The sequence below is a fragment of the Hyaena hyaena genome, unplaced genomic scaffold, assembly GCF_003009895.1.
Source record: "Hyaena hyaena isolate Hyena2069 unplaced genomic scaffold, ASM300989v1 scaffold_74, whole genome shotgun sequence".
Classification (NCBI taxonomy): domain Eukaryota; kingdom Metazoa; phylum Chordata; class Mammalia; order Carnivora; family Hyaenidae; genus Hyaena; species Hyaena hyaena.
The window spans coordinates 2605025-2628146 of record NW_024080706.1 but is presented as its reverse complement, the minus strand read 5'-3'; the positions used below and the strand labels follow the sequence as shown (position 1 = coordinate 2628146).

Here is a 23122-nt window from a genome sequence, read left to right as displayed (position 1 = left end):
CCTGCCAGACACCTGCTAGTTGCGAATACGAAGTTCATTCCAATCGCTCTGCATTAAGAATCTCACTGCCCCTGACAGCCCACACGTGAAGATTCGCTGTGCCTGCGTGGCAGCACAGGGCCCATAAGGGGCTGCACCGGTCCGTCCCCCAAAAGCCCTCATGATATTACTTATTTAACTACATTCGAGGAATTAGAGGGGAAGAGCTGAGGCAAGCAGGGAGTCTAATGTCCTCAACCAGTCACTGCAACGCTGGTCATGCCACAAGCAGAGGAAGAAGCATGTGACCGAGCTCTAATCGCCTGTGCCTCACTCTTCGGCGTCTTCCCTCCAACGGGTCTTCACTGCCGACACCACCTGTCTGCAAAGGCTCTCAGGGTCTCTGTCTTAACCAAGTGGCTCAAGCTAGTTTTAATCTTTTCCATCAGGATCCCAATAGGATCCAGCTGCAAATAGATACCCTTGGGAATGCAGCAGCAGAGGAACCCAGGAAGATACAGAAACAGAAAGGTTAGGAGAAGTGGCCCCTGGTGTTGAGTTAGAGACCAAGGGTCCAGGCTGCTGCCAGCAGCGGGGTCACCAGCAGAGCCATCTTCGCGGAGACACTGGTGCCAGGGCTCCCGTTACACAGGTCACGCTGGCAGCAGTTGTACTGCAGCTTCTGAAGCCCTAAAGAAGTCGAGATGCGCTCGTAACTGCAGTCCGCAAACTTCCAGCACTGGTAGAAGTACGTTTTGGGCCCTGTGGGGGAGACACACACACAAGGATGAGCGAGCAAGTGGGTAAAGTTCTGCGCCTGCCTTCGAACTCTGGATTCTACTTGTTAGAATATCTCAGCTCTGTGGGGAAGTAGAGACATCCGGGCAAGAATACGTATCCTAGAGGCGCCGGGGTGGCTCAGTCGGTTAAGCGTCCGACTTCGGCTCAGGTCATGATCTCACGGTTGGTGGGTTCGGGCCCTGCGTCGGGCTCTGTGCTGACAGCTAGCTCAGAGCCTGGAGTCTGTTTCAGATTCTGTGTCTCCCTCCCTCTCTGACCCTCCCCTGCTCACGCTCTCTCTCTCTCTCTCTCTCTCAGAAATAAAAAAAAGAATTAAAAAAAGATAAAAAAAGAATACGTATCCCAGTCGAGCTGTAAAGGGGAATGATTCAGCAAATGAGGATACGGCTCAAGATGGAATGTGTCCCTAAAATCAAAGTCTCGTGAGAGTCCGCACAGCTGTGTGTGGTGGGAGCCAAGAGGCGATTGTACTGAGGTTTTAGAGGTTTGCTAAGACTGTTAAACACATGCTCCCTTTGATCCAACAATCCTACTTCTAGAATTTGCTCTATGAAGTTCCTTGTGAAAAAAGGTTAAGAGAGATCCTCAAGAATGGTCATTGCAGGGGCGCCTGGGTGGCTCAGTCAGTTAAGCAATCAACTTCGGCTCAGGTCATGATCTCATGATTCGTGGGTTTGAGCCCCACATCAGGCTCTGTGCTGTCAGCTAGCTCAGAGCCTGGATCCTGCTTCGGATTCTGTATCTCCCTCTCTCTCTGATCCTCCCCTGTTCACGCTGTCTCTCTCTCTCTCACAAAAACATTAAAAAATTAAAAAAAAAAAAAAAAGAATGGTCACTGCAGTACTGTAACAGTGAGAAGCTAAAAGAAAAATCAGTCCATTAATTAAAAAAAAAAAGACATTTGAAATCAGGGTAGAGTTCCATACAATGGGATTCCACATAGATAAGAAACCTATGTAGGCCTGCATGTGTTGAAGTGGAGTCTGAAGTGTTTTTAAGTTTATTTATTTACTTTGAAAAAAAAGAGAGAGAGAGAGAGAGAGAGAGAGAGGATCCCAAGCAGGCTTCACTCAGTGCTGAGCCTGATGCAGGGCTCAAACTCATGACCCATGAGATCATGACGTAAGCGGAAATCTAGAGTCAGAAGCTTAACTGACTGAGCCCCCAGGTGCCCCCTCCCCCCGGTAAATATATCCAGGAGAAATGAAAACTATGTTCATACAGAAGCTCGTACATGAATGTTCATACTACTATTATTTAAAATAGCTAAAAAGTGGGCCCCTGGCTGTCTCAGTTGGTTAAGCATCCAACTCTGGCTCAGGTCATGATCTCACGGTCTGTGAGTTCAAGCCCCATGATGGGCTCTGTGCTGGCAGCTCAGAGCCTGGAGCCTGCTGCAGATTCTGTGTCTCCCTCTCTCTGCCCTGCTCACACCCTGTCTCTTTCTGTCTCTCTCAAGAATAAACATTTAAAAAAATAATAAAAAATAGCTAAGAAGTGGAGACCCAGATGTCCATTAATTGATGAATGGATAAATAAAATGTGGTCTATTCATACACTGGAATATCATTTGGCCATAAAAACGAATGGAAGTACTGAAAACGTGCAATAACACGGGTGAACCTTAAACACATTATGCTTAGTGAAAGAAACCAGTCACAAAGGCCACTAATACTGTAGGATTCAGTTTATATTAAATGTCCAGCACAGGCAAATCCATGGGGACAGCAGGGAGATTAGGAACCACAGGGTTATGTGGGAGGGAGGAATGGGAAGAGACTGCTCATGGGTAAGGGCTTTCTTTTCGGGATAAAACTATTCAGGAGTTAGGTATGACAGTTGCACAACCTTGTGAATACACTAAAAGTCATTGCATTGTATTATTTTAAATTGTATGTGAATTATATCTCAATAGAATGGATGTAGGACAGGATGTAGAATGAGAGCCATCTGTGTAAATAAAGTGTATGTATGTATTTCTGGAAAAATTCCCAAGGAATTTAACAATGTTACCTTCACAGAAGATTATCTTTGATTTATATATTTCTTATGCACCAAGATTTTTAAAGTCATTGGATGCTTTTTAAAATATTTTAAACTTCATTTAAAAGTCCTTAGACTGTTCGGTAATACAGGAAGGGTTTCCAAGAAAACACACCACTATGGTCCCAATCTTTGCACACATAGAAAAATAAAGGCCAAAAGTATATATGCCAAGTATTTTATGGTTTTTTTTCTTTTTTTTTTTGATATTCAGAAAAATTACGTTAAGGGAAAAACAATGCATTAGTTGAGAGGAATTACGGTAGGTTTTCCTCTCCAAAAATAACTTTATGTGCCAAGACTGTGTGCCAGACACTGGGGATATACAGACAGAGAAGGAATGGTCCTTGCCCTGGAATCACTTTATCTTCTGTGCTGGAAAGAAAAAAACAACAACCAGATACCTATTTCCTTACTAAAGGCTTGTAACTAACGTGATTTTATTCATAGCTGGGAACAAAACTACATTTTTAAAAAAAGCTTTATTTATTTTGAGAGAGAGAGAGAACAGGTGCACAGAAGCAGGGGAGGGTCAGAGAGAGAGGGAGAGAGAATCCCATGCAGGCTCCGCATCATCAGCATATCAAGTTGGGGCTCAATCTCATGACTTCGAGATCACGATCTGAGCTGAAATCAAGAGTTGGACACTTAACTGACTCAGCCATCCAGGTGCCCCCAAAACTACATTTATAACTGCAGATATAACTGTCCCAGCCTCCCCCTCAGAGGGGATGACTGGACTGAATTTTAATGAAGTTTGGTCAGGTGGCAGAGGCCAAACAGAGTGTTCTCGGGAGTCTAATTTCTTGGTCATAAGTATTTAGGAGATGCCTCCAATACTGAACTAGAGGATGCTGGAGAATAGGACAAGTTACTGCTTTACGTACTACTAATCAGGCACTGAACTAGAAAAACATTAAAGCTAGCGGAATTTTAATTATGGGAGCCTAACAGCCTGGAGAGAGCAGAGAGCAATTTATTAATAATTGCTACCAATTAATCATTTACTATGTGTCCTGCAGTGAGCCAAGCACTCTACCTCAACGATCTTTTTAAAAAATTTTTTTCTTAATGTTTATTTTTGAAGGAGAGAGAGAGAGAGAGACAGAGTATGAGCTGGGGAGGGGCTGAGAGAGAGGGAGACACGGAATCTGATGCAGACTCCAGGCTCTAAGCTGTAAACACAAAGCCCAACACGGAGCTCGAACTCACGAACCATGAGATCATTACCTGAGCTGGAGATGGAGCTTAACCCACTGAGCCACCCAGGCGCCCCTCTATTTCAACAATCTTATTTGTGTGACAACCTCTAATGGTGAGCTTCTCCACAAAGCCTCTGTCAGAATCACCCAAATAAAGTGGATTATATCAGAGTCACTGGAATATTAGAGGTTCTCTTTCTGCTTGATGCTTCATCCCGGATCTCTCTGAAGATTCAGTTTGACTCTAATGTCACCATGCAAGAGTCCCTAATTGTCCTCGGCACCTCTAAGCGTTCCCTTTGTTCAGAAGTTCATAATAGCAATGAAGGCTTGGCACTGTCACCAGAGGCTTCTGCCAGAGTCTAAGCACGTGGTTGATAATGCCGGGAATGGCCAGGACACCAGTGAAAAACAGCTGAATTAACACTCAACACCTACTTCTCTTCTAGACTCACTCTGTACAGCACCATCATATGCATTTTCTCTTCTAACTGTCCCCCTGACCCCAGGAGAGCAAGAAGTATGCCCATTTTATCACTGGGGAAAATGTGGCTAGAGTTGCTGAATGATTTCTCCATTCGGGTACCTGACCTTTGACTCCTGCTTATGACAGTGCGCCCTGCCTCTCCCCGGAGATGTCAATCCAAGCTGGAGGCGGATTTTAGGTGCTCTGTTAGGATCTGTCTTACTGTGAAGTCAGAATAGCTCTAGTTCAAGAACTGCTATCACATGTCTGGCCGAAGTTTGGGGACTTCTGCTCATAAGAAGAAAAATATTTAAGATTCACATTTTTTTAAAAAAAGATTTTATTCTTTAGAGGACTTTTAGATTCACAGCAAAATTAAGCAGAAGTACAAGGTTCTCATTTAGCCCCCTGACGCCTCTGCGTCCACCCTAAAAAGCCTCCCCACGTCCCCCACCCCAGTGGTACGTTTGTTACCACCGGTGAACCTACATGGACTTATTACCATCCAAAGCCCGTAACTGACATTTCGGTTCAATTGACTCTGGGTGTTGTATGCATATACGTTGTTGTATGTTGTTTGACATATACGTGGCACGCATCCACTAAAATAGTATCACACAGAGTAGTTTCATTGCCCTAAAATGCTATGCTCCACCTTTTTTGGTTTTTAATGTTTTATTTATTTCTAGGAGGGAGAGAGAGAGACAGCGTGAGCAGGGGAGGGTCAGAGAGAGAGGGAGACACAGAATCGGAAGCAGGCTCCAGGCTCCGAGCGGGCTGTCAGCACAGAGCCCGACGCGGGGCTCGAACCCACGAACCGCGAGATCACGACCTAAGCAAAAGTCGGACGCTTAACCGACTAAGCCACCCAGGCGCCCCTATGCTCCACCTTTTCATCCCTCCCTCCTTCCTGCCATCCCCTGGCAACCACTCACCCCTTTACTGTCTCCTTTTGCCTTTTCTAAAATGTCCTGCCCTTGGAATGATATAGCATGTAGCCTCTTCAGATTGGCTTGTTTCACTTAGTAATGGGTATTTAAATTTCCTCCATGTCTTTTCATGGCTTGATAGCTCATTTCTTTTTAGCCCACTGTCTGGATGTACTACAATGTACAGTTCATCTACCCATTCACTTACTTAAGGGCATCTTATTTGTTTCCAAATTTTGGCAACCATGAATAAAGCTGCTATAACTGTGTGCAGGTCAGAAGTTTTCAGCCCCTCTGGGTAAATGTTCAGGTACTGCTGAGTCATACAGTAAGAGTATGTTTCGCTTATGTAAGAAACTACCAAGCCACACCATTTGGTGCCCCCATGAGCAGCGAATGAGAGCTCCCATTGCTCCACATCCTTATCAGCATTTGGTGTTGTCAGCATTTTGGATTTTGGCCATTTTAATAGGTGTGTCTTGTTATTTACAGGAACCGCTTTTTGCCCCCAAAGTTTATCTTTATTTGTGAGACAGACAGAGCAAGAGGGGGAGGGGCAGAGAGAGGAGACAGAATCCCAAATAGGCTCCCTGCTGTCAGCACAGGGCCTGATGTGGGGCTCAAACTCACAAACGGTGAGATTGTGACCTAAGCTGAAGTCAAGAGTCAGATGTTTAACTGACTGAGCCACCCAGGGGCCCCTACATGAACCACTTCTAAAAGCAGAACAATTAATTATAAGTTTTGGGTATCTCATGTATAGCATGGTGAATACAGTTACCAATACCGTACCGTATGCTTGAAATTTGCTAAGAGGATAGATCTTAGTGTTCACAACACACACACAAAAGGCAACCGTGTGAGCTGCTGGATGTGTTAATGAGGTCACTGTGGTAATCATTTCACAGTGCATACAAATATCAAATCATTACACTGTATACCTCAAGTATACACAATTTTTATCTGTCAATTATTCTTCAATAAAGTTGGAAAATTTTTCAATAAAGTTTAACAATCCACGGGATTTGAGAACTGGAAAAAAGATTTTAGCTCTACTTCCCTCCTTCCCTCTCCTCCTCACCTCTACCATCCAATGCACACATTAAATTTCACAAATGAAAAAACACAGGCAGAAGGAACGTACTGGAGGCAGGACAGAGATGGGAGATGGGAGCTCCTAACTGCTAATCTGATTCTTACTCTACACATAATGTTGCCTTTATTCTCTCATTTGGAAATCACACTTTTTGTGGGGGTGGAGGGATGTGATCTAAGACACAGATGATTAATGTTAACTTGATGCATGTGCTCATACATAACTGGTATTCAGATATCTGCGGAGTGAGTGCCTATGTTCTCTCCAGGGGCCTTACTGTGCTTTCTACACTAACAGTGAATTATCATGGTCCCCCCATATCGAGGTGGAGGACCTGTCCCTCTACACAATCAAGGACCCTGCAAAGTAGGGCTTGGAATTTTGGCCACATTCCAGGAATTTACACCAAAATTATCAGATACTCCAATCTGATGGGATAATTCTGATTTGTCCTTACTTATTGCAGGATTTCTCCTTTCTAGGCAAATTAATCTTCTTCTCTCCTTTCTATCAGGTTTTTCTGAACCTGTGGGTCTCCTGAGCCTTTTAGGCATTCACCTGACAATGTTCAATATTCTTTGATGCCGACACTGGAAAGGCTTTATGGTGCAGCGTAGAGGAAGAGAATAGCCTTGAAGGGTGTTTTTATTTCTCTCTTAGATGACAGTTACTACTTGTTGAATACAAGTCTCACGAGAATGCATGGGGCACTCATCTCTTCCCAGGCCCTCCTCATCCCATCACAGTTAAGAGACAGGGAAGGGGCAGGCTCTTACCGGCTTCAACGTAGAGACACGCGTCAAGATTCGACGAGCAGGTGGTGGTCTTAGTGCAGTTTTTAGTCGCTTGTGAAATACAGTTGTAGCAGTTCAGGCTGTGGCCTAAAATCAGAAAGAAACCCTTCAGGACTTGTCAGAGCAGCACTGACTTGCCCTCCTGGTGGAAGGAGGCCTGCCGTCTGCACTGGAATGGGACAGGGGCCCGGAGCTCAGGGTGCTCCGTTCCCACACTATCTGTAGCAGGTCGATTTCTCCAGCCTCAAACTATAATCCCAGCAGTACTTTTTAAATTTTTTTTTTAATGTTTTTTATTTATTTCTGAGAGAGAGTCAGCGTGAGCAGGGGAGGGTCAGAGAGAGAGGGAGACACGGAATCCAAAACAGGCTCCAGGCTCTGAGCTGGCTGTCAGCATGGAGCCCGACATGGGGTTCGAACCCATGAACCATGAGATCGTGACCTGAGCCGAAGTCCAACCGACTGAGCCACCCAGGCGCCCCCCAGCAGCATTTTTTTGTACCCTGATACAAGTACAAAAGGAATTTACATGTGTCAGAATCCCTAGAACTATGCAACTGAGAAGCTTCCTTTTCCCTTCAACTAGAAGTGATTTTTAAAAAGTGATTAATTTGCAATGATGGATTAAAAGGAACTAAACTAACAGAATTCTAGAAATCAAGAGAATAAACTAATAGAATTCTATAAATGCCTTACAGGCAACGGATACTCTCTGATCACATTCTCATAGATCGATAATCAGTTATTTGGCAGTATCTGTCTTTGTGAAAGAACATTTTCGAAGATGAAATATGTAAAGTCTTATAGAAGACCAAGTGTGGGTTTTGGAACCCAAGAGCTCACTTGCCGTTCTAAGGCCAAAGCCTACATCTATCCCCAGGAAAAAGGAATCTTCCAGAAGGCCAGAAGAAAGTGGCTCCTCACTATCTGAGCATATAGTAGGAGTCAAGCTCTCTATACCATATTAAATGGCCCACGTTGGCCATCCCTGGTGTGAAATCCCACCTAGCAGAAGACCCTCGATCTGTGAAGGTTCCAGATTTACCTTTGAAAGGTCAGTCCAAATAACCCCCTCCCACCACTCTGTTTACAGATGAGGAGAAAGATGCCTGGAGCCAGGCCCCCACATGTGGGCCGTTAGCCCACTCTGCCTCTTCCCTCCCAGTGATGGCGTTTGTTGCCCCCGTGTAGGAGGGGAGCCACAGTGAGAAGGGACAAAGATGCAGTTTTTCTGCAGTCCCCTCCCTGCCCTGGATGCAGGTACACACGTCTGAGAGGGCAGAATGGAAGAGGGAGGTATGTTCTGGCTTGGATCCTGGAGATGGCCATTTGGTTGAATCTTCTCCTGGCTAGAGCCAGAGTTCATCTGGCTTCCTCCTCTTCTTCTTTTTATTTTATTTTTTTTAAATTTTTTTAATGTTTTATTTAATTCTAGGAGAGAGAGAGACAGCATGAGCAGGGGAGGGTCAAAGAGAGAGGGAGTCACAGACTCTGAAACAGGCCCCAGGCTCTGAGCTGGCAGTCAGCACAGAGCCCGACGCGGGGCTCGAACCCACGAACGCGAGATCATGACCTAAGCGAAAGTCGGATGCTTAACCGACTAAGCCACCCAGGTGCCCCACTTCTTCTTCTTTTTAATGTTTATTTATTTTTGAGAGAGAAAGAGATAAAGCAGTGAGCGGGGGAGGGGGGGGCAGAAAGAGAGAAAGAGAGGGAGAGACAAATAATCCCAAGCAGACTCCGTCCTATTGGCTCAGAGTCCAACACAGGGCTCAAACCCAGGAGCCATGAGATCCTGACCTGAGCCGAAATCACAGTCGGATGCCCAAATGAGTCACCCACGTGCTCTTTCACTTGACTTCTTGACAAACCTTTAAAGAGTGGAACCAAAGCTCACCTTTGGAAATTCTGGGGGGCAGAAATATTCATAGCTGCCATGTTCATTCTGTGTGCAAATATCCTGCACCTACACGCTAAGCTCTCGACCGTTGCAGAATTGTTATGAGAGGTAGGCTCAGTGATCTCCGGGCCATGTTTGAAGTGAAAACTAAGAACTAAACTGTTAACTAACTTGTCCAAAGTCACACGTTACCAAGTGAGAGCAGGGACTCAAACCCAGGCCATCAGTTCTGAAACCCAAGCCTGGTCTAACCGTGACTTTCTTCTAATGGTCCAGAGCGCGGGAGAAGAAAAGAGCGCATACGGTGCGGGGGATCCGACTCTGGGCTAATGGAGGTGTAGGGGGGGTCGTGGAGGAAGGCTCCCCTGCATGTTCCTGAGTCTAGGCGGTGGCCAAGGAAGCCTGTCCCGTGTGTGCCCGTGCTCCAGGTTCTGACTCTCTGCAGAAGAGCCTGCGTGCACCCGGGACCTGTCACAGAACAGCCGATGGCCCCAGACCCAGGCCTGCTCCATAAACAAAGGCAGACTGGTGGAACTGAGGCATAACTAGGCTCTTCTAATTACAGGAAATGCACTAGGCAAAAGAACAGAGACACTCGTGCTGTGTTGTCACACAGGTGAGCCACGTTACAACCGAACCCTGGCTGGAATGAGCGACAGGGAGGGAGCACCATGGGTTCTCTTTGTTCTCAGGAAAGGAGAGCATATTCAAATGTGACCTTGGGCTGGTTTCTGCTTTGCCTCAGTTTCCACCCCAGTAAAGTGGGAATAACAACACTGACCGCTCATGGGATGGCTGGAAGAATTCAATATATGGTAGCTAGCTACTAAAGCTAATCAGACAGAAGATACCTCTGCCACAGCAGATATCTCCTCACTGACCACCGCACTGCCAGTCCCTTTCCGCCTCTCCCCCACACAAAAGCCCCAAACCTGGAGTACTGACAAGGACACAGGTAGGAAAGAACTCCTGAGCCTGAGCCAAAGCAAATAACACAGGTGTTTCTACTGTTACAGAATTAAGACTCAGGAACATACAACTACTTCCAGGAGCCGGGGCAGGGTGGCTGGGGGCGGGGGGCTGGTGACGAGCAGACACCCAGGCGCGACTATCTGGGCTCAAATTCTGGCTGTGGCACTTCCGTGTGATACTTTACAAATTATTTCATCTCTCTGGGGCTTAGGTTGGTCATTTATAGAATGATGGACAAAAAGAAGTACCTACTCCACAGGGCTGACATGAGAACCCAGTGAGTGAGTGTAAAATGCTTAGAATCACGGCAGGCGCATCAGTGCTGCGAGCCTCAGCAGCCGCTGCTGCTCCTGGGCTCGTTATCATCACGGTCACAGGGCATAAGAACGGAGCTCGGCGCCCGCTGGGGTCCCCAACAGCTTGTGAGAGGGAGAAACATAAAGCTGCTGAGTGAACCCCCTGCCCCGCACCCCCTCCCCCTCAAAAGCTGCTCTGTAACCCAGGATGGGCTGTAACTCAGGAAGGTGCTGCGAGGAGAGCCAGGCTGCAGCGCAGGCAGGAGTGGTCACGCGGCCCGGGAGCCGTGACACCGGAAGGCAAAAGAAGCAGAGCCAGACCTGAGGCCAGCAGCATCAGGTCAGGCTTCCTGAGGTAGAGGACAAAGTGAGCTCATCACCTCGGTCACAAGTGGACCCGGATGGTCCAGATCCACGCCCCTGAAGGCCACGCACCTGAATGGCAGATGACAGCCAGGAGGAGCAGCAGCACCAGCAGGATGAATCCTCCTTGGCTCCGCATTGTGAGCATCCACAGAATCTGCAAGGAAGGGACACGGAGCATTGTCAGGAACCAACAAATGAGTGCTGGTTACCTCCAGGACCAAGAGCTGGAGGGCCTGGACCTTCAGGAAGCAGATGGAGAAATGGTCTGGGGTGCCGTGAACCACGGTGCTCTCCCGTCCCTCCTCTTGCCCCCAAACCTCAGGTTACTAAAATGCTGCCGATTCTGGGGAGACGCATGGCTATGGGGAGTCAGAGAACACCTGGCTTATCAGTAGTACCCGGGACCCAACCTCAGCTCTCACCTACAGTGGCCGTGAGTAAACGGCCACTCCAAGCCACAGTCGTCACGATCAAGCAGTGGGGACAGCACTATCTTCCCCATAAGGGCTGTTTAGTCACACGAGAATATGAAAAAAAAATTCAGCAACTACAGTTCCACTCTGCTGGCCCCACCCCAAGCTACTGGCTGAGCCGGGGCCTAGCAAGGGCCACCTTTCCAGGCCATGCCACGAAGTGTGTCAGACCGAACGGGTGATGCTGGCACCCCCCGCCGGTGCCTCCTGCGGCAGAGCATGCAGACGCTCCGGTTCCCCACCTTAGCAAGTGATGGAGACCCCGCCTCGTTCACCTCCTCCCCTCTTGGGAGGTAATGAGGGGTCTGGTAACTTTGAGGACCAGTCCCGCTACAGCAATGCCTACGTGGGTGGCAGTGGCATCAGGGGAGGAGAGGGAAGCGCTGAGATAGCTCAAACCCTTCTTTCACCTGACAAGGAAGCCAAAGCAGAGAGGTTTCTAACTGCGTTAAGTATAAGCCAGCTCTAAGAAGTCTCCCAATCCCGGCCCGACCTTCCTGGCCTCCTCCTGAAACAAGGAGGCGCCAGTGCCTCTAAACCAAGGTGACCCACAATCTAGTCCCCTCAGCCCCACAGGCCAGGACTTCTGCCTGACAGACACAGGGCGTCTTGATAAGCGAGCCCCCACCCTCCTTTAAGTTAGGAATGTCATCTCCACACCTCTGAAGATCATCCGCTGCTCAGGCCTGGGCTCAGGAAGGTCAGGGGAGGGCTGAGAAGCAGAAAGCACAGCCCTGGCATTGCCCAGAGAGGAACACATGGAGTAAGTCAGGTCCGGAAGAAAGAGACAGGTTGCTTTCCTGATGTGAGGGGAACCAGGAAGAAAAAACCAAACAGGGCCTGGCCTTTCTATATAAGTTGAGTAACCTCCACGTCCTTCTGGCCTCTTCAAAATCTACAACAACCTACTAATGGCCACCACCCCCCATGCAGGCCCTCCTGGGGGTTAGCTACACACAGCGACCCCAGTACATTGAGGATCGGAGGTGCCCAAGGGCAGTGGTTAGAGCTCAGATGTCGGAGTGGCAGGGATCCGGAGGTAAGGGCCGCTGTGCCCTGGCAACCACGCCTCATTCACTTCACCTACAACGGAGGTGGATACAGACGTGTGTCCCAACACTGCGACGATTTACGGGGGTGAAACAAGTTAAATGAGTATGTGCTCAGCATAGCCAGGCGCTCGGCACAGCCAGGCACACGTAAGTAGTGGATGTGTGGCTGCCCAACCGGACACACCACCTTGTGGCCCTAACTCAGACAGGCATGTCTACACCTCCTGTTCTGAGTATGTGTGGGTCTTCCTTCCTGGCCCCTCACCCTGAGAGGTGGTGCCCTAAGGCCTCTGCACCCTAAGCGATGAGGAAGAGGCCTCCATATGCAAAGTGATGAGGAAGCCAGACAAACGCCCTGGAATGGACGAGCCAGGGGCCTTGCAGGAACCAAACGTAAGGCGGCTCCCGGATTTTGGGTTGCATGGGGAGTGTCAAGTCTTGGTTTCAACACCTCACATTGCTGGCTGGGAGTCACCGCGGCTGTGGGAGGGGCAAAGATGGCAGATGAAGGAAGTGGCCAGGGTACCGATACCAAGGTTGAGCTGTTTCAATAGAAATAAGACCAGGTCTTCACTAATCACTACTGAAATATCAATTTCCAAGGGCAAAATGTCATCACGGCAGGTGAAGGTGGAAAGAAAATACCCAACTGCTTTAAAGCTATTTTATAAATGCCCCCAAAACGTTGACAGTAGTTAATGCTAAGAGGGATTATTTATGATTTCTTATTTCTCTTCCTGACCCTTTACTTTTTGCCATTCTTTCCCCAATTATTCGATAATGGACCAGGTATTACTTTTATAATCATAATCAGAGATATTGGGAAAATCCACACATAACAAATGTTTCCCTTTTGGGGGTCACATATCACTCATCTTTTGGCAAATCTTTTTTTCAGAATTAAAACAGAGAAACTGAACTTCATGATTTCAAACTTGCCCCCTAGTCTAACACACCCTGCATTTTAAACTTTAAAATGATGCCCATAAGTTAAGGTGTACATCAGATGCTCTGCCAGGACTTTTCTATTCCACCCAAGCCAACCACGGAAAATGCACCCAGAAGGCCTCAATGCTCTTCTGTGCCAAACATACTAACTCAGTTAAACAGCAGATCCAAGGGGTGCCTGGGTGGCTCAGTCTGTTGAGCGTCCAACTTTAGCTTAGGTCATGATCTCCCAGTTCATGGGTTCAAGCCCCACGTCAGGCTCTGTGTTGACAGCTCAGACCTGGAGCTTGCTTAGGATTCTGTGTCTCCCTCTCTCCCTGTCCCTCCCCCACTCTGTGTGTGTCTCTCTCTCTCTAAAATAAATAAATATTTAAAAAAATTTTAAACCGTGGATTTAATTATTGGAAACAGACTAAAGTCATTCAGAATAAAGTCCCAAGACTAAAGATGGGTAAGCCTCCTGGAAAAATACCATTTTGGAGTCTGTAAAACATACTTGAAACCAGCTTTAGAAAGTTCAGACAGGTTTTTCTGGATGGCTCTAAAGTTGACTCTGAAGTTGATTCCTTTCATAGGTGCTCCAAACAGACTTTTTATCTGCAGGAATAAGCAAACACTAGAAGATAAGGTAACCATTGTCTAAAACAGTAAACACTTGGCAATATACATGGCTATGAGTAAGTTAGGATACGATTCTATGGTGAGGGACTGCACAGCCATGAAGAGGGATAGACAGGGAAGGCTGTTCACAGTGTATTAAGGAAAAAGCCAGTTTAAAAATAGCTATAATCTCGGGGTGCCTGGGTGGCTAAGTTGGTTAAGCATCTGATTTCAGCTCAGGTCATGATCTCACAGTCCACGAGTTCGAGCCCTACATTGGGTTCTGTGCTGACAGCTCAGAATCTGAAGCCTGCTTCAGATTCTGTGTCTCCCTCTCTCTGCCCCTCCCCCTGCTTACGTTGTCTCTCTGTCTCAAAAATAAATAAACTCAAAAAAAATTTTTTTAAATAGCTACAATCTTGTTTTTCTTAAAAAGTGATTCTTGGAATACCATATCAACTTTCCTGAACACTCCTGGAACATGTGGTTGATAGAACTGAAATAAATCATTTTACCTGCAGCTTAAGTTTTTTTCTACTACTCAACTTGATTAGGTATAAAAATATATACCACTTTTCAAAATTGGCTTGAGGTAAAAAATGTTTCCTGTACATACACTCTCCTAGGTCTGTCTGGTAGCAGTTATTCTAGTCACACTCTGTATTGGTAAAATATGAGGCTTGGGTGATTCTCTTGCAGTCCTGAAAGAGACCTATATCCTAATCCCACTTAGCTGCCAATTCATAGAACCTTAAAACGGTCAAGTCCTTTACGTCAGTTCCTCATTTGTGAAGGGGTAATAATGATTCTAGTTAATGAGAAAATATAAGACTTGAGGGTTTTAAAGCTCTATATGGACTAAAAGGTAGCAGTTTAAGGAACAAGCAAGCAGACAGACGCACACACAATCCTGGGGTTACTCTGCTTGGGCTCAGACTGACCTGGAAAATACTATTTTTCTTCTCAGCAGCCGATTTCTGCTTTCCTGTTTATCAGGAGAGTAAAATAAACAGGTGTGTAACTCAGGCGAAACAGGTGAAGGAAGAAACCAGGGCTCTTCTATTTGAAAAAATATAGTCAGAGATGATTACTGTCTTCAAATATGCTGAGAGTCACTGAGAAAGAGGGGAGAGGTTATCCTGTGTAATTTCCAAAGGCAGCATTAGGACTTCCTAAGGAACAAGTATTTGCCATCACCCCATCCCTCCTATCTCCCTGCTGTGCGCCAGGCACTGAGGGTCCACACATCTGGAAAGCAATTCCAGATGTAAAATGTAAAAAACCTCCCATCACTTGAAAATGTTCAAACAGAGAGGAAGGATCAGAGATGTGGCAGAAAAGATTCCTGCAGACAGCAGCAAGGGGTTAAAACCAGAGTTCTCAGACGTACAAAAGACTCGTTTTATAATAAAACCAACCTGATCATTATTTATTCACTGACATCTACCTGAGATGGAAGAGGAAGCTGAAACAATGCAAGGTGATTTATAAATACAGACATCCCTGATCAAGTTCCTGAAAATGCTTTAGGTAGCAAATTTACGGAGAGTGTGACCATTTCTCCCCCCAACCATATTCCATTATTTTAAAAGGAAAACAAAGGGATGTTACTGTCCATCCAGAAACTCCAGCCAGTCCTTCCAAATATCTAAACAATCCACAGAACTTGAGCATGAAGCATTTAACACAACACTGTTTAAGGATATAGTTTAAGCAAATAAAAGGAATTCCTTGGTGGGTGGGTATATTTACTGCTGTGAAGTAAGTTCACAACCCCCACACCCCATTCATCCCACAACAATCATTTATGAGCCTACCATGAGCAGGTATTGTGCAAGGCGCTGTGTTACAGTGACCGCTGAACCAGGCAAGGTCCTGCCCGGAAGAACCTTATCATCTAGCGGAGGTGGACATCACCTAGTGCTAAAGACTAGAAAGAAAGCAAAGTAAAAAAGAGCACTGGTTCTGAAACTCAAGTGGCATAAGAATCACCGGGAGGCCATTATGCACAGATGCTGAGCCCCATCCTTAGAGGTTCTGAGTCAAGGGTCTGGGGGTGAGGGCAAGAATTTGCATTTCTAATCAGGAACACACTGAGAACCCCTGGGTTAGAGGGTGACCAGGGACAAGGGTGAGGCTACTTTAGATGGGGTTGGAAGTGTCTCTCCCAACAGTGTTGTGTGAGAAGCTGTTAGTTCTAATTAAATAATTAAAGGCTTCTTCTCCTTTTAAGGGCTGTGTGATTACACTGGGTCCAATGTCACCAAATGCATTAACTGTATTTAATCCTCACATAATGTTGTAAAGTAAATTTAATCTGCCTCCATTTATAAAAGGAGGAAACGGGATCGAGGAGGGGAATGAATTTAGGCAACTGTGGTAGGTAGAATAATTAACAGGCGTCTTCCCGAAAGATGTCCACGCCCCAATTCTGGGTACCTGTGAATACTGGCAACCTTAGATGGCAAGTGACTTTGGAGATGAGATTAAGGTTACAGCCTGTTTTGGATTATCCAGAATCATGTGGGCGATTACACTGAAGAGGACAGGAAGGCAGCAGGGTCTGTCAGAGAGATGTGAAACCAGAAGGGGGACGCCTGGTGGCTCAGTTGGTTAAGCATATGACTTCAGCTCAGGTCATGATCTCAGGGTTTGGGAGTTCCTGAGCCCACATCGGGCTCCCTGCAGATCTTCTGTCTCCCTTTCTCTGCCCCTCCCCCACTCATTCTCTCTCTCTCTCCCTCCCTCCCTCTCAAGAATAAATAAACATTAAAAAAAAAAAAGAAAGAAAAGAAAATGAAGCAAGTGGGAGCCTCACTGGCTCAGCTGGTAAAGCAGGTGACTCTTGATATCAGGGCTGTAAGTTTGAGCCCCATGTTAGGGTATAGAGATTACTTTAAAAAAAAAAAAAAAAAAGGAAGCAGCAGCAGTAGCAGCAAGAGATTCAAGGAGGATGGAATTCTCCTACTACTGCTGATGTTGTGGACGGACGATGTGGGGAGGGGCAAAAGTGAGGCATACAGGTGGCCTCCGGAATAGTCCTCAACTGATACTTGGCCAGGAAATGGGACCTCAGTCCTCCAACCACTTGGACTCCATTGTGCCAATAACCTGCACGAGCAAGGAATGGCTTCTCCCACAGAGCCCCCTGAAAGGAACGCAGCCCCACTGACACCTTGACATGAACCTGGCGACGCCCACGACAGACTTCTGACATATGGAACCGCAGGATTAATAAATCTGGGTTAAGTCCCTAAACTTGTGATCTGTTTCAGCAGCAGTAGAAAACTAGTGCAGCACCCCCAGAGCCGGCATATGGTTAGAGCAGCACTTAAACCCAGCTCTCAGCTTTTACCCACAGTTAAACTCTCTGGAGGGGAGGCTTCCTGTGAATTCAGCTTCTGAGGTAGATTAGTTAAGCTGAGGCCACCAGAGAAGAGACTTTATATGGCTACTGTTTCCAAGAGATTCACGGATCCCCATCAGTTTTAACTTCTGCTCCTGGGAGCGAGGCCCCTGACAGGCTGATGAACTTTAAAGCTAGAAGTGTCCTCAGAAATGAAATCTAGGGTTCTCATTTTCTAGACAATTCTTGGAGCCCCAGGGAATGAAGTTACCTGTCCCAAGGCAACAAGTCAGCTGCAAGCCATACTGAGTGGGTCCTGCTTCTGTTCACCAGGGGCTGGTGACTCACAAGTGGCTTAACGTTAGTGTCAGAGACCTGGAGCTTTGCCTCCTTTATCACCATGGACACATACAGGGTCTGCTGCAGCCATGCGTAGTTACTCAGTTCAGAGAGTACTTACATCAGAAGGTAGAGACAAACAGAAAGCCGTTGTCATAATGAACAGCCCCTCCCAGGCACCTGGGAGGTCCCACTGCCAGGGACAATCACCCCAAACTCTCTAAACCACATAAATCTGCAGCTTCCCCTACGAGGGGCCTCTCCGCCATCTGTTCCAGGATCCCAAGAGCCAGAGAGCTCTCTGAAGAGGGTCTCTTGTTAGAGCCTCCTCACGGCCCTGCCCTTTGAGGTTATACATGCACTGCCAATGGGGTTAGTGAAGATATTTCACAAAGATACCGGGCTTTGTTTTGTTTTTTGGGGCTTGGTTTTTTTGTTTGTTTGTTTTGGCATTCTGGCCGAAGTTCAAGAGCTGGCCCAGAATTTTTTTTTTTTAATATTTTATTTACTTTTGAGAGAGAGATAGAGACAGCATGAGCAGGGGAGGGTCAGAGAGAGAGGGAGACACAGAATCCGAAGCAGTCTCCAGGCTCTGAGCTAGCTGTCAGCACAGAGCCCGATGTGGGGCTCGAACCCATGAACCGTGAGATCATGACCTGAGCTGAAGGCAGACGCTTAACCGAATGAGCCACCCAGGCGCCCCGAGCTGGCCCAGAATTTTTAATTTGTTTCTTTTCAAGACCTTATATCTGCATCTGTTGAGGTGAACTCCATTACACACCTGCTCTCCTCATTGTAAAACCCACTTTATTTGGGCTTTGATCTTCCAAATCACTCAGCATTAATGGGCTGTTTTCCTTACATCAAGGCTCAGCAAAAGGTTCCTGTTTCTGCTTTAAAAATACAGAAGTGACAAGTTGCAGGCATTTCTGGTTCTTGGTGAGGCAAGTCTTTATCTTCCTTGGGGTTATAAGTCTACCTCCAGAGTAAAACCACATTAAAAAAATTTTTTTTAATGTTTATTCTTGAGGGAGAGAGAGAGAAATTATGAGCGGGGGAGGGGCAGAGAGTATGGGAGAGAGAGAATCCAAAGCAGGCTCAAGATGTCAGCACAAGCCTGCTGAGGGCTCCAACTCACGAATCGTGACCTCATGGCCTGAGCCAAAGTCACCTAACCGAATGGGCCACCCAGATGCCCCATAAATAACCACATGTTGAGAAATGTTAACACCCCTCACAAGGAACATTCTGAGCTGTGTGTAAAATGCCCCATGGGGAACAGGAATAAGGGCTATGGGGACACCCCAAAATACTGACAGCCACCATTTGTTCCTCACAAACAGGTGCCAACCTGATTTCCACGAATTATCTCAGTTAGTCCGTTTAACACCCAAGAAGTAATAAGTCCTATTATTTTACTGATAAGAACGTGAGGTTAAACAGCTTGCTCAGGATTACCCAGCCAGTCAACAGCAGAGCCAAGATTCAAACCCTGGTGCGATGCCCCGGCCCTTGACCACTACACGGTGACACATGAACTTGGTAGTTGTGAATTCACCATTTCTCTTCATGCCACCAAGCTTCAAACTGTACCTGATTCCAGGTGGATTCCAGAGCCACGGTCACCAACAGACATGAAGCTAAATAAGGTAGAGCACAAGTGGTAGCAAAGAGGTGTTTTCCTGAGAATTGAACACAAAGTCATCTCTGGGTTAACTCTATTTTTTTTTTATCTTTTATTTGTTTTTGAGAGAGAGAGAGAGAGACAGAGAGTATGAGCAGGGAAGGGGCAGAGAGAAAGGGAGACACAGAATCCACGAAGCAGGCTCCAGGCTCTGAGCTGTCTGCACAGAGCTGACAATGGGCTCCAACCCAGGACCCACAAGATCATAATCTGAGGGGAAGTCAGAAGCTTAACCCACTGATCCACCCAGGTGCCCCTGTTTGAAGTCTTTATCTCCATTCCAAAAATTGTTTATCACAAGCTAACCTTGACAGGGGCTCTAAGATGTAGGCTATGTCTCTAAATCTGTAAAGTTTATGGGCTGATTTGGTTAGAATGAATTAGAAGCATTGCAGTTCAGAGAAGTGGGCAGCCAGGTCTCCACTGGGGCCCCTGGATCCCTTGAAGAAAGTCACCACCAAGTAAGAACATGATTTTGAAAAGCATCAGCTGGTAGGTGCCTGGGTGACTCAGTGGGTAAGCGTTTGCTTTTGGCTCAGGTCATGATCTCATGTGGATTGAGCCCCACGTCGGCTTCCCGCTGAATCTGCTAGGGGCTCTCTATCTCCCATTTCTCCCTGCCCCCTTCCCCGCTTATGCGCGTGCTCTCTCACTCTCAAAATAAATAACATTAAAAAAAAAAAAAAAGCAGCAGCTGGTCACAACAGGAAGCACCAGGCACCATGGACGCAGCCAATTACAGACAGTAGGAAGAGCACCATCAAAAGGAAAGCCTGAGAAAGCCTCTGGGCAAGCAAGCGCCTTTACAAGGTGGCAAGCACGGGCATTTCGGAACCGGCCCTGTCCAGGGCAGAGACAGGGAAACCTGATCTCAGCAGTCCCTGCCAAGGTGAGTCCACAGCCGGCAGCTCCTCTCACTGTGGGTGCGTTCCCGGCCGGCTTCCATTTCCAAGCCATTTCCATGTCCAGGACGCCGCCCACGTGTGTCAGCGAGCCGAGACCTGGCCTAAGTGACGCGGCGCATTTCCCGGGTCCGCGGAGAGCCTGCTTCTCGTTAAATAACACAAACCTCGATTGAACATTTCTTTAAAAGTCCGCTGCCAGACTCCAGGAAGAACGCAGCCCCCTCAAAACAAAATGTCTACGGTCTGGCCTCGCCCTTTTCCCAATTTCAAATTTGTACAGCTAGAGAACGTCCGTTTCCACCTGGCACGGAGCGGGCTACAACCTCCTTTGGAGGCGCGATTTCTCTTCCCTAAGCTCCAAGAGCTTCCCTTCAGGGCGAGGCGAGGGTAGGTGGTCGGGATTCGAGGAAAACACTCCCGAGGCAACGCAGGGCATGGCGCGCGGAATTGGAGGCGTTTCGGAAAGGGCGCCCACTCCTCCCCCCCTTCTCTTTTGGTTAACAAAGGAGGCCAGCGTTCTGCCGGCCCCTCCCGGACCTCCGGGGCCGTAAAGCCGCGGGCAGAAGGGCCTGGGGAGGGCGCCCGGGGCCCCCACCCCGTCTGGGGTCTCCGTCGGCCCCGACCCAGCCGCAGGTGACCTCACGCGCCGGCCCTAGCTCGCTGCGGCTTCAGGCGCGGAGTGGGGCTCGGACCCAGCCCAGCCACGGGCCTTACCTGCCAGCAATGAGGAGCCGAACTCTGCGCCGCGCAGCCCGTTTGCTCTGCCCGCTTGTCTTTCGGGCTGGGTCTTTTCAGCCTGGAGCTCCGCCCCTCTCGCTGGCCCCACCCCCGCGGCCGCTAGATCTGGCACCTGCGCGCAGCAGTCTGGAAGCCCAAGGTCACCCCGGTCCTAGAGCGATCTGTAGACCCCTGGCGCTCACCGCGCGCGCCTAGAGCACCCGGGCGACGGCCGCGCAACCAGCCCTGGCCAGGCAGCTGCGCAGGGTGACTCAGACTCCCCGCCCAGGTTCTGAAAAAGGCCGTGGCCACGAATAGATGAAGACCTTTAAAACCCCTGAAACGGAAAGTTTATAATGTCCTCCTCTGGTTTGTTTTAGGAAACAAGTATATGAAAACTCCATGACATCTGATTTTCCCTTCCTTAAAAAAAAAATAATAAAATGTTTCAAAAAACTTTATTGTGCCCATACCAAGCCCTCACTTGGCCCGGCTGTCAGGTGAGTCTCCTTTTTTTTTTTTTTTTTTTTTCATAAATGCATGAGATACAATTTAAGTAGGAAATCATATAACTGATGATGACATGTCCCTTCTGCCATGATTCTCTGATGGCTTTCGGATATCAGGGAATGAGTTTTGGTTGGTGGTGCCGTAATCTTGGTTTTCTTCTGTAGAAATGGGAGTCTCAAACCAAGACTTACTTTGATATTTAAAACGTGTCTGCTTAAAACAGCAAATACATGTATTTCTGTTTACAAAACTCTCACATGCATTATCTCATAGGCATCCTATTAGCTGTTGCCTCCTTAGAACTCTTGGATTCTGAGTTGCCACCGCCTCCTGGTTTTGCTTCCATTTTCTCACCTTTCAGTCATTTTTTTAAACGTTTATTTATTTATCTTGAGAGAGAGAACGAGTGGGGGAGAGGTAGGGACAGGGAGAATACCAAGCAGGCTCCTCGCTGTCGCACAGAGCCCGATGTGGGGCTCAGTCTCACAAACCGGGACATCATAACCTGAGCAGAAATCAAGAGTCAGAAACTTTACTCACGGAGCCACCCAGGCACCTTGTCCTTTCAGTCTTCAGTCTTCTCCACTACCTCATAAATCTGGCGTGCCCAGGTTAGTTTTCCCTTGGGCATATGTGTTTGCAGGTCATTTGCAAATCTATACTCTCCATCCCTGACCACTCTCCCTCAGTCTTCATATTCATTCCTGATTGCTGGAAACCAGTATGTCCTACTGGCATCTTGAATTCAGAATGTGTCCACATTTCATCTCCAATGTCCAACTGCATTTCCTGCAAGTTTGTTTTTCATAAATAAAGCCAGAAGCCTGGGAATCAACTTTGATTTCTTCCACTCTTTCATATCTAATCACCAACTCCTACATACTTTATCATGTACATACCGGTTTCATCCTCTCTTCAGTCCTCCACTCCCTCTACTACTGCTCTAACTCAAGCCCATAAGCATGACTTATTTGGAGTATTTCAAGTCCTTCATACCAGGTCTCCATGCTACCTGTGTGTAACCCCCCCCGCCCCACTTCTCTACCTATCCTCCATGTGACTGTTGGAAACCTGGTTGGTTTACCTCTCCAGCCTTATGTTTGACTTCACTTTCCATTTAATTGGTCCCTTTTCTCATCATCCTTCCTGGATTATATGACTGCAGCTGCCATCTTGCAACCATGAGGTGACCTTTATGATTAAGCCTTGTGCAAAGGATAGCAGAACAGAAAGCTGGAAGGAATCTGCAATGTTGACACCACTGGGCCACTGTTATCAGTCCTCAACTAGTCACCTCAGACTTTTCACAAGAGAAAAATAACCCCTAAGCTATTTGCTGTTTATTTAGGTATCTGTCTCATCCTAACTGATAATTCAAGCTTTAGACAAATGAGTGAAAGACAGATGGTGGTCTCAAGAGACCCCAGCACCAGAAATGGCCTTCGCTTTACAAAAGCATAGGCTGGCCAACTGTTAGCTCTCTTGTATGTGTGAATACACATTCTTGTCAATGAAATAAAACACTTGAGCGTGTTATCAACTAATCAGTCATACCTTGGTATGAACGAGAGGTCATTCATTCAACATACTAAGAGAAAGTGAATTTAGATGAGAGGATAAATAAGCCTGAAGTATTGCGAGAAGCAAGAATTGAATAGGGTTGTGCAGGGGAAATGTGGGGCATCGTGAATATTCTGGGTATAG

The 23122-nt window shown here is 47.2% G+C and overlaps 1 protein-coding gene across 3 annotated transcripts; it reads right to left on the bottom strand.

Annotated features, from left to right (window-relative positions):
* Window positions 1-382: 382 nt before the first annotated feature.
* On the bottom strand, window positions 383-21119 carry CD59 (CD59 molecule (CD59 blood group)). Of its 3 annotated transcripts, none has more exons than XM_039233354.1 (4): window positions 20906-21119; window positions 10914-10998; window positions 7293-7397; window positions 383-741 (listed from the first exon to the last, which is right to left on the bottom strand). In XM_039233354.1, the coding sequence occupies exons 2-4, from the start codon at window positions 10987-10989 to the stop codon at window positions 539-541; spliced, it is 384 nt and encodes a 127-aa protein (XP_039089285.1). In that variant the 5' UTR covers window positions 10990-10998; window positions 20906-21119; the 3' UTR covers window positions 383-538. The 3 variants fall into 3 exon arrangements, with proteins under 3 accessions (XP_039089285.1, XP_039089286.1, XP_039089284.1); XM_039233355.1 differs by lacking the exon at window positions 20906-21119 and adding an exon at window positions 17535-17631; XM_039233353.1 differs by lacking the exon at window positions 20906-21119 and adding an exon at window positions 15735-15847.
* Between the last annotated feature and the right edge of the window lie 2003 nt (window positions 21120-23122).